Genomic DNA, 12,156 nt, shown 5'->3' with positions numbered 1-12,156 from the left:
CACAATAAGACTTTCATTTGTTTTCTCCTTCCACATCCTTGACCTCAACACCCAGTGTCCACTCAGTACTGTACCTCTGTTTGCCTGCACGTGTTGATGGTGGTAGCCATGCCTACAACACGTTTCTATTCACAGAGTTATCCCAATCCTTACACCATTACCAGCCAGCTTCTTTGTTGCAAACACTATTCTTCACTTCCAGTGAATATGAAGAGAAATTTGAGACTGTTCTTAGGATTGAACTCAGTATTTTAAAAAACCTAACAGGAGTTAAATTAATATTTGTTGAATAAATGAATGAATGAATACACAAATCTAACTACAAGAAAATGATGCTGTTAGCACTTATTTTAAAATATTTCATATGTATATGTTTGTGTGTGTGTGTCTGTCTGTGTTTATCTGCATACACATGTATACCATGTCATATATCAGGAGGTCAACAGTACAATTCTCTTCTCTCCTTACTTCTCTCCTTCCACCATGTTTATCCCAGGGTTCAACATCAAGTCATCAGAAATGGTGGCAAGGCCCTTCCCTTTTTGCACATCTAAAATATAATCCATATTCTATGTATTTCCTCTGACAGTCATTATTACTGACTAAAGTATTATTAAGACCCAGAAACCACAATGAAACAAAAAATGTCCCATGTGGTCAGCCCTAAATACCTATATATGAGCAATATTAAAAGGACTTGGCTGATTGTGTGTGTATGTATGTATGTGTGTGTGTGCGCGCGTGCGTGCGTGTGTGCTCGCGTGCACGCGCACCTGAGTTCAGGTGCCCTCAGAGGCCAAAGGCAGTAGGTTCTCTGGAGATAGAGTTACAAGAATTTGTAGGCCACCTATTGTGGGTACTGTCTACTGCAATATTAGTAAGGGTTCCTAACTACTGAGACATCTCTCCAGTCCCCATTGTTTTTAGTTTTATATGAGGTCTTTGATTATTTGTTCTGTATGCCAAATCCATATATAAATATAAGTTCTTATGCCAGTTTTCAAATACTTGCTGCACCTGGCTTTTATATGTTAAGGACATTTTTTAGTATCTATTTGTGGATTCTGTGAAGTTGAAACAGTTTTTAGAAGCCATCTGCAATGTGTCTTCTTTTTCTCCTATATATAGACACCCTTGTCATAATGCTGTCTGCTAAAAGTGGAGGAAAACATTGGATACCAGTGAAGGCCAAGGGTTTTATTTCAGCAGACTGTCAGGAGCCCTTGGCCTGGGTGAATTGCTGTTTACTCTGCAGCACCATGTCTCATCTGTGGAAGGAAGTGCATGAGCAGGCTGCTTTTCTAGAGAGCATGGGTTGTTATGGGATGGACATCCAATGATGGCAGGTTTCCGGTCACGCTGTCGGTACCTGAGGGGGTAGCTGTTATTCTGAATTTAAGGACATTCCAGGAAGCCGTTTCGGTTTTTGGTAATTTTCTATCTGCCTTGTTACTCTGAGAAATTGAGTCTCCATACAAAATTGAATAATTTGGAGAAAAATGTTAGTTATAGGTAGCCAGCAGTGAGTTATACATATGTATTTATTTATGTTGCTTTCAAATTTCTCTGTGTAATCACATCTCTGCTTAGATTTACTGATTTGACTGCATTTGTTATTATTTCTCCAGGGAAAGCTATACAGCCCAATTTCTTCAGACCACTTTAGAATAGTTGGGGCCACTTAAAGACAGAGACAGCTAAGTCAGCTTTACTCTGTGTGAAACCGGTACTGCTTGATGGAGACACTGAGAAAGACAGTGCCTGTGCCCCTCGCTAGAGACATTCTAGATAGACTAGGGTGACAGCCTGGGTACACTCAACTACACAGATGCCGGGCACAAGGGGTGACAGGGAGACTGCAAAAGGCCACAGCAAAGGTACAGAGGCTTCTTTGTTATTATTAGCGATTACTCAAAGAAGTCTGTGTACTATTAGAAGATACCTCACTCGAAGAGTTCTAGGAAAGCTCTTTGTGGCTTTTTTTTTCCTTTAACCAGTGTCAGGTATGATGGTGCATGCCTTTAATCCCAGCACTCCAGAGTTGTAAACATGTGGGTTTCTATGAGTTTACGGCCAGGTGGTATAAGCTGGTTAGTGATACGGCAAAAACATAAACAAAAAAAAAAAAACCTGGAAAATAAATTAATAAAAAGTGCAGTGAGTGCATTTGAGAAAATGTGTTAATGCGTCATTGTGCTTTAAAAGCAAATGCTTAGGTGTCACTGAGAAGAGCTGGTTCAGGGAAGGTTAAAATTAGCCATGGCACTGCAGCCTGCATACGGAAAAATACTGCGTTCATCTTTTGTATTAAACAAAAAATTACTAGAAAGAGCAAAACTTCTGGGGATGTAGTTTAGAGGTAGAGTGCTTGCCTAGCATGTATGAAGTCCTAGGTTCAACACCACATGCTATGAAAAAAAAAGAAGGGAACATGAGAGCTAGGGGAGGAGGGGGTAAAGAAGGAGCAAAACTAAACTCTTAGTGTGTCAGATTCCTGCAACCTTGTCTTAAACAAGCTTCTGTATTTTTTTTACATGCCATAAATTGGGCATAGTTATCCAAGTGGGACTTAAGTTCAGATGAAAAATACAGATTTTTCAGTAGTAACTTGAATATGGTATGAGTTGAAAGTCTTCCCTGCTGTTACAGCCTTAGTTTTGGTATATCAGTAGTCTGAGGATCAGGCATGTAGTGATGCTCAGAAAGTGTAAAGTGAGATGTGTATGAATAGATGCACAAGAACACTGCTAGCATCTTCATTTGTTCTCCAAGGATAATCTTAACATGTTATTGTCATGCCTTCTACACTTTGTAGATTCTCATAATGTTAAAGGTAAGGTAACAGCATTATTGTGCTAGTCCTTCCAAATAATGCCCAGTTATATACAACTGTTCTAGAGACTCAATAAGATTGACCTTTCAGGGTACTTCAGCTATCGTATTAGAGTAATGATGTTAAAAGACTTAGTGTTGATATTTGTATGAATTGTATCATTTGATTTCAAAGCAATATTTTTTAAACAGCTTTATATAACTACATAGAGTACAGACCCTGAATTTCAAATCATGCTACACCAAGGAATCACTGTGTGATTTGAGAAAGTGATTTACCTACCCTCTCCAGGTATCAGCCTTTGCATGTGTAATACAAGGGGAAATATCCTATGCATATATAACATGAGATAAGGCACATAAAGTTCTGAACCTGTGTTCTTGACCCAAAGCCTTTAGAATTCATCATCTCAGCCGGGAGATGGTGGCGCACGCCTTTAATCCCAGCACTCGGGAGGCAGAGGCAGGCGGATCTCTGTGAGTTCGAGATCAGCCTGGTCTACAGAGCTAGTTCCAGGACAGGCTCCAAAGCCAATGAGAAACCCTGTCTCGAAAAAAAAAAAATTCATCATCTCAGTGAGATCGTTGTTGCCTTTGTGCCATGGATTGTCTCCAGAGCAAGGGCTTGTTCCTTGTTGGCTTCTGTGTCCTGTGTTAGCTTGGGACCATTTCAGAGCAGTCCCTTAATGAGTCATTGCATGGCATGATGCGAGCAGTTTTATCAAGTCGGAAAATTGTTAGAGAGGTTCCTAACAGACGTCAAGTGTCACTTCAAGCCACTTTAAAGAAGACTCAAATAGGACCCCTAGATTCAAGTTTGAGCACTGCAGCCAAAATATGTTCCACAGACCTCTCTGCCTCTCTTACAAAATGTGTAAATGTAATTTCCTGTCCAGGTACTAAAGTTATCATTAGAGCATTTGAGAAAATAGCTTTTTGAATTACCGATCAACTGATTGCCTGTTTTTTTTAAAACTTCTTCACCTTAAATGAAAACTGCACATTTAAAGCATTGTACTACTATATCCTAGCTTTTTAAATTTCCAGATAAAAAATGGCAATGGGGAACGGAATGTGAATGTGGAGAAATGAACAAATAAGGGGAGTCTGCAGAGACAGAGAGCAGGTAGGGTAAGTGAGCGCTTTACAAATGAAGGCAGATGTGTGAAATTACAAGCTGTCAGACCAGTGGTGGAAATGAAGAAGATAAAGCAGTTCCGTACACAGCATAGGATTCCTCATTCTGCCCGATCCAGTCTCCTTCGCACAGTGCTCTCAGGAGGGAGCATGGTAGAGAGCTTCCTCAAGAAGTATCTTTTTCAGCAGCAGGGAAAAAAAATCTAAAGATCAAGATTTTCCTGATTATAATCAATATTTTATTTGTCTTATTTCCCTTAAATGAAAGTTATTTTCCTGTGGGACATTTTTCAAGTAATGTATTAATAAATAAGGTTTAGTTACAACTATAGGAAATTTTCACACAGTCAGTCTTGCAGTCATTGCAGTTCACAAAACAGGTGTCCTTAATGGGCCAGCTCTAACTACAGTAACAGATAGACAAGAAATGGAATAGTTTACACAGACCGGTCTTAAAAGGTGTGTTTAATAATTGTACCCATAATTAGGTTGATTTGAAAACAGCTTGCAGAATGAAAGCTGATCATGGAAGATTTTCACTTTCCTCCCCAAAGAAATCCTGTATAGATAGTTCTAAATTTCTTCTTACTTTTAGAAAAAGCAATAATTGTAGAAAATTGTATTTTTAGTTTTAAGTTGTGTGATACTCATATAAAAGGATGAGAGCATGGTGTGAATTATCAAGCATAGTGACCGAGGTGAGTGCTATTATATTAGAACATTCAACTGCTTCCCCATTTACAAGGTTCTTGTTACTAATTTCTCAGCAGCAAAGCTAAAGGTAGCTATCTATGTGAATGACAACATATTTTTAAGAATCTATTTATGGTGCAAATACCCAGGACTGGGTCTGTACCTCTTTCTTCGACTTGTACCTGTGTTAGATTGTAGGTGAGATGCACTGATCCAGAGAGCATTTGAGGAAGAACTCTCCTCAGACAGACTTCTGTTAAATCACCTGAGTTACTGCATCACTTCCTTTGACTCTCAGTTATTTTCTTATATCCACCATACAAACAATATTGTGTCTGAATCCTTTTTTTCTCTTATTTAGTAATTTCTAGTAACTACCAGACCTGCCTCGGCCTTCTGATGCATTATCCACTCATCGGAGACATACACTCACTGATCCTTAAAGCTCTGTTCCTTAGAGACCCAAAGGTAAGCTTTTCTTGGGGAAATGTGTATGTATAATTTTAAGTTCTCCATCTGACTTAACTCCTAATGATTGTTAGAAGTTGTATTCAGTGGGCATTGTCCTGAGAATATGCACTTAGCCAGTGCCCATGTTCCTCAGCAGGTCATCTTCACCTCCTGCTTTCCTGTTAGCTTAAGGGAATAGTTACACAACTGCTTCTTACAGCCAGATTTCACTATCTTTGATCCCATCACAGGAGCTGACTTATTCCAGTAGGGCTTCTGGGCCATATGACAATCAAGAAAAAAAAAATAAAGCCATGCGAAGGCCTATAAGAACTTACCACAATATGGAACACTGAATTGTATTATGAGTATATATATGGATATATATTTTATAGCTTATAAATAACCTTATAAAATTTCAGACAGACCTCAACACTGATTTTTCTATTTGAATGTAAAGCAGTTCATCAAAATTTCTTCATATTTCACAGAAAAAAGTGTGCTCTTTTACAACTAATGTTATATTTCTTGAAAATAAGAACATTTAATGATATAAAAAAAATTGTGAATCCTTGCTGTTTTTGAGCCAAACACAAATATTGGATGAAGAGTAATAGAGAAAGCTTCAAATGCAAGTGTCAGAATGCCAGGCATTGGATGGTAATCCCAGCCTTTGGCTCTTTGGAAATGCTCCCAACAGTCATGTTGGCAGTTGTCAAACTGTCTCTGAGTCAGTCAGTCTGTCTGTGAATTCTGTTGCCAAAGCTCTGCCTGTTCATCTTGAGTGTCCAAGTTTAATAGCAATCTGATTCTAAAGGATCTTTTACCTCTCTGTAGTTGCTGACATTAACTTATTTTTGAGTCTATTTCCTATTCTGTCTTAGAATTTCCCTTATGCCTAATGTGCTTTTTATAGAAGTACTAACCTTTATAGCATTTCTATTACACAAATCAATTTTTATTAAGCAACAAAATACAATCTGATTTCTTTGCATAAGGAAGTACCCATTTTTAGATATGGCTTATGAATACCATTATTTGTATTTCTGTTTTTATCTTTATACATATATGTAAGTTATATATACTCTGTAACTAAAATCTCCACAGAATGATCAGGTAGCTATGGAAGTTGCAAAGATGAGTTGCTAATCCATGATGAGTTTTGATTTTTAGAGTTAAAGCACATTCTGTCAGCTCAATATTAGGAATTCTTAGGAGCAGAGTGTGGGAGATAATTTCATATAATATATTTTGCACACATTTACTGCCTTCCCCAAACTCCTCCCAGGTCTATCCTTATCTCCCTACTCACACAACTTTGTGTCCTTTTTGTTTTCAGTCCGTCCTGTCCATCTGTGCTGCCCAAGTACTCCTCCCTGTGATGATACTCCCTCGAGCCTTGTCAGCTACCAACTTTCACACCCATAAAGACAAATGGCTCTCTTCCCCAGAAGTTGTCGTTGCCAATAGCTCCTCAGCTAAGATGGCCTTCCTGCTCACCTTTCCCTCCATGTGGAGATTTTGTCAGCTTGTGCATGTGCAGAATGTATGTGTGCTGTTCATATGTGCAGCTATGACACTGCATCTGGAAAACACTGTTTTGCTATAGTCATCCCCCACCTCTGGCTCTTACTTTTTCTGCCCCTTGATCCCCTGCTCTACTATGATCCCTGAGCCTTAGAAGGGGGTGAGATAGGGAGATCCCATTTAGGTCTACGCACTCCTCCGTCTCTTATTCTCTACTTGTTGACTAATTGTGGGTATCCATGTGTCTTAATTATAGTTTCTACTGCTGTCATAAAATGCCATGACAGAAAAGCAAGTTGGGGAGGAAGGGGTTTATTTGGCTTACCCTTCCATATTGCTATTGATTATTGAAGGAAGTCAGGACAGGAACTCAAACGTAGCAGTATCTTAGAGGCAGGAACTGATGCAGAGGCCATGAGGTATACTGCTTGCTTCCTCTGGCTTGCTCAGCCTGCTATCTTATAGATTGGACTCAGGACCACCAGCACAGGGATGGCACCATCCATCATGGGCTGGGCCCTTCACAATTCATCACCAGTTGAGAAAATGCCTTACAGCTAGTTATTATGTAGTGTTTCCTCAACTGAGGCTCCTTCCTGTCTGATGACTCTAGCTAATGTCAAGTTGACACACAAATTCAGCCAGTACACCACATTAATCACCATCTACAGCAGGAAGAAACTTCTCAGATGAGTTCAGAATGGGCATATCAATGTCATTAATGACCCATTTTATAGCATGTGCATTTAACAAGAGAGAGTATGATCTCTCTTGGGTTCCAAGTCCTATCTAGCTACAGGTCATTGGCTGTGTCTTGTGGAGTCAGTCTTAAATCTAATCAGAAAGTATTTGGTTGCTTCCATGTTTGTGTCTTCCTGCGCCAGCCTAGATCCTATTGTAGCTTGCATGGTTCCCAGCTGGGTGGGATTAATAGTTACTTCTCTGCCTTGGTAGCATATCTAGCACCTCCCAGCAGTATGAAAGCTACCCAGTAGGAATTAGGCTTCTAGGTTAGTGCCTGCTTGGTTTTCTTATCTGTTGTCTTCAGCAATAGTATGTTACCATCAAGTTCTGGAAAGTACAAAAGCAATGTGAATAGTGCGTGAAACCTGGGGGTCTGTAGAATCCCACTGGCCAACAGTTCCAAATGAAGTAATCCATTCTTGGGAGCTGGCTTTCTTTTCTATCTGTGCTATTTTGGTCTACAGAGGGAGTTCCAGGACAGCCAATGATATAAAGAGAATCTGTCTCAAAAAGTAAAACTATAAACAAAAGAGATAGAGGTTAAATTAAAGGCACATAAAGATGAAAAATACACAAGAGAGTCTGGATACTGTATGTTATTATGCTCTCTTTAAATTGTTTGAATGCTGAGGAAGGAGCAACAGCTGCTAAGATATTTGCTTATAAATGCTGCTGAATTAGCTTTGTAGATATAACAATATTCATAGATGTCTATTATGTCCATTTGATTTATGGGTTATTTGATTCCAAAGTTTCTTTTTTGTTTTGTTTTGTTTTGTTTTGGTCTGGATGACTTAAGAGTGTGGTATTGAAGTGTCAGTCTGTGCTTTTAGATCTAATAGTATTTCTTTTATTAAAATAGGAATCCCTCTGATTGGTACATAAAAATTTAGAATTTTAATACCCTCTTGGTTCATTTTTCCCCCTGGATAAATATGTAAATAAAGAGTTTTTCCTGATCTCTCCTGACTAGTTTTGGTTTAAAGTATATTCTACCAGATATTAGAATAGCTTGGAAAGACTTTCTCTATCCTTTGACCTAGATGATATGTTGTTGATGCTGAAGGGTGGTTCTTGGAAGCACCAAAAGGCTGTTCTTGGGTGGTAGGGCCTGGGATCACCATGAGAATGTATCATCTCTCTGGTGGCAGGACCCAGGATACTTCACCATCCTCAAGAGGAAGTGTCTGGAAGTCTCCCTATAGCTGCTGTGAAATTGAGCCTGGGTTCCCTATTTGTATGAGTTGGCTTAATAAAGAAAGAAATGATTATTGCATCATAACTTACCAATCTTAGTTAATTTTCCCTAGGTAATAGAGTATGCTTTTAGGAGTCACTCACCCAGTTTCAGAATTTTTTATACTAAATCCCTCAGTGTTTACTAATGGAATTTAACTACCCTTTCCTGTTATGTGATTTTTGTAGCGTACTTTTTATTTCAGCAGGATATAATCAAACAAGTTGTACAAGCATTACAAACTAAGATTCAGGTTTAAAGAGAAAAGTAATAGTATATATCTTTAAAGGAGGAACTACTCAGCTCTACATTCAGAGTCTCACCAAAATCTCCAAAAGGTGGGACCATAACTGGTGTTTCTGAGCCTTAAGAAAGTGGGACTGGAGATGAAGCCATGTTTATAGACTTCCATGGACAAGTCTGTGGAATGATGGTATCTACAGGGAGAGTAAAAAGCTCTTTACCCATAAGGGCTTTTCTGGTGGCTATGAAGCAAATTGTAATGTTGGTTCATTGATATCACCCTGTAGACTTTAGAAGCAACCTTTTCCACACTGGGTGTGCAGTGTGCCTATGGGAGTCTGAGCTAGAGACTATAACATAGATCAAAGTTAGCAGTTCAGATCTGTAATGTTTATTGAGTTTTGATATCTTTTGTAACATTTAGAAGTTGAATAAAATTATCTCTGATGACCCAGCTAGATCATCATTTCCCTATAAAAAACTGATTTCTAATAGGTTAACACTAGCCCTGTGCTACAGAGGTAGAAAGGAAAGAACCTGATAGTCTGTGTACTTCATAGAAACGCACAAGAGCACATTCTTCAGGCCATGACTATCAGTTAGAGTCACAAAAGAGGCCATTTATGCTAAGGGGAAAATGGGAAGACTAGTCTATCCTAGTCGCCAGAACTCCAGGCATCAAAGTGCTCTTTAAAAAAAAAAAAACTAATAGTAACAGTGAAACACTTACAGTGCTTGTCATTCCTGGTTCAAGTAGATCAGAGTAAATACACAGACATAGAGACATCAGCTATTAGAAAGATCTGAGCATGAGGTGTGCTTATCTTTGTTCTAACTTCATATCATAACAGTATTCATGCTGCTGACAGATTCGATATAAATCAGCAGAAACCTTTGCCCACCTTTAAGGAAACGCTTTGCCCAGTTATCATTGTCCTTAATTTCCTTGTGGAGATGGTTCTCTTGAGAATATATTCTACAACTACAGCTTAGACACCAATCTCTGCTTTGTGTGGGTGGAGTAGACTTTACTTTGGAAAGAATTTTCACATGAGCAGTTTGAAATAATGGCTCTGTAAACTGTAATAACAGAATTATAATTCATAGTTTTCCTAACACTCAGATGAGCTTAATGCCGTCCCCATAGTGAGAGAGAACAGCTCATCTTCCCTCTTTTTAGTGGAAAGATGAAGGCTGCAGCCTATACACCATACACAAGCTCAGTAGTCTGCTTCTGGGCCTTGTATCTACTTTCCTCCGTCCTGAGAGTCCTTCCTTCTTTTTCCAAAAACAAGCCATTTCCAGGTTCACTTAGGACACTCTCTCCAGTTTGAGTCACTGCAGCACTTTCTGTCTTGCTTACATGGAACCCACTTTCATCAGCTGTTTGTCGGGAATGGTTCCTGGTCGTTCTTCATATCATTGGTAAAGAAAATATCTCCTTCATATGACTCTAATCTAGATAAAATTCACTTCTCTGCACATATCTATATATACACAAACTATAGCCATGATATATTTTAGCTGCCATTTTTATAGTGAATCAACCCTACCACTTGACTTTAATTACTTCCTAGTTTCTTAATTTGCTGTCAGAATTCCCAGCCTTCAGATGTTAGGGACATCCACATTTTCTTCATCACATGGAACTCATGAGCAGATTTCCACACATAATCCACTAAATGAAGTCAGAAGGATAGAAGGAGGACAGTCTGAAAAATAGGAACTGATTAAAAACATTGTTCTAGCTAGTAGTTCAAATTTTAAAAAAATTTAAATTCAATTAGAAACAAAAGTCATAGAAAATGTGAACATATTGTGTTCTTTAAATAACCAGATGTTCTCTCCTTCCTGAAGGCAGTAAGGGCTAGGAATAAAGGTTTAAAACTATTGTTTTAAGTTAGCTCTGAATTTTGAAAATCTGTTTTTACCCCTTAGCAAATAAAATTCTAATACAGAAACATAAACAGAGTCATTTTCACTTTTGGTGCTCTTATGTGTGCTATGCATTGAAGTGTTGACCTGACAACAAAAACTTAGTACCAATGAGATACAGTGCACGGATCTCCAGTGTTGACTTCACAGCAAAGTCTTAGTACCAGTGAGATACAGTGCGCAGATCTCCAGTGTTGACCTCACAGCAAAGTCTTAGTACCAGTGAGATACAGTGCATGGATCACCAGTGTTGACCTCACAGCAAAGACTTACCAGTGAGATACAGTGCGCGGATCACTATTTTATATTATGCAGTAACAATTTGACAAGTTCCATTTGTTGAAGAGAGAATATTCAGGTGAAATCTCCTAGTAAGTTTTCAGTTCTCCCAGCGGTGTCTAGTGCTGTTAGTAAATAAAAACTGTTAGATGGGAAGGAATTTTGTATTATCCTTTCCATATGAACTTACTAGAAAAACATTAAAAGACATGGTCCTGTTCACCAATTCTGGTCTGCCTTTTGTTTTAGCTTGTGTTAAATTTTAGTTTGTTTTTTTTTTATTTTAATTGCACAGTGTCTGAATATCCAGTTTCAGATTTTACTCATTTTTTTTAAAAAAAGTTGTAGTTATAACATTGTTGCCATTGCATAATAACATTGTAAAACGCCTGTGAGAATTGAAATGTATTTAATGGGTTCAGATCTAGTAGTTAGGGGACATCACTGAAATTGAGACTAATGCCTTCAAGAATGCCATTGTTGCCCTTTCTTTAACCAGTAAAGGACCTTAGAACAACGCAGGCTGACTCTTCGTGGACAGTTCATGGTGCTTTATTCTTTTAATGACTTTGTGTAATGTTTTTATTTAATTTCTTTTTCCATGAGACTTTGGTGAACTTTTCAGAACAGTGTCTCTAAACATAAATAAGATAAAACCTATAGAGTTGTAACAGAAAATACTTATACTGAAAAAATATGATGTAAATGTTGGGAAGATTTGTAACAGTGACGTGTGATTTGTATATTACTGTTTGAAATAATAAGACACAGGTTTCTCTGACCATCGCTGGTTTTTAAAGATATGATCATCAGCTGTATTGTGATAAAGGTGTCTGTAATTCCTGCTGGGATTCCTGACACTGATTATAGGCACTGACAATGCTTTGTTATCTTCACTAACATGTGAATAGAACATACATTTTAGTAAAGGCATAGTGAAAATAAATATGTACTTTTTTCTGATCCAATTCCTAGACATTATATATTCTACCCACATTCTACATGGAGGCTGTAGCCTCTTTGCAGAAACCTGAAAGGAGATTTTTCTCTTGGGAAGGCTTAGTCACAGCGACCATTGT

General features: G+C 38.2%; 1 protein-coding gene across 5 annotated transcripts in view; it reads left to right on the top strand.

The window, feature by feature from the left end:
• Tbc1d5 (TBC1 domain family member 5) overlaps positions 1-12,156 on the top strand; it is a 429,722-nt gene that overhangs the window by 320,503 nt on the left and 97,063 nt on the right. For all 5 annotated transcript variants that reach the window (XR_007595848.1, XM_050165069.1, XM_050165070.1 and 2 more), the window contains one exon: positions 5,024-5,130. Coding sequence is in view for 4 of the 5 variants with exons in the window: in XM_050165069.1 (XP_050021026.1) it covers positions 5,024-5,130 (107 nt within the window). In the remaining variant the exon portion in view is untranslated. The remainder of the gene's footprint in view (positions 1-5,023; positions 5,131-12,156) is intronic.

This window comes from Alexandromys fortis, unplaced genomic scaffold, assembly GCF_014885135.2.
Source record: "Alexandromys fortis isolate MF-2015 unplaced genomic scaffold, M_Fortis_MF-2015_v1.1 scaffold_121, whole genome shotgun sequence".
Classification (NCBI taxonomy): domain Eukaryota; kingdom Metazoa; phylum Chordata; class Mammalia; order Rodentia; family Cricetidae; genus Alexandromys; species Alexandromys fortis.
This window is presented reverse-complemented; position numbering and strand designations above follow the sequence as displayed.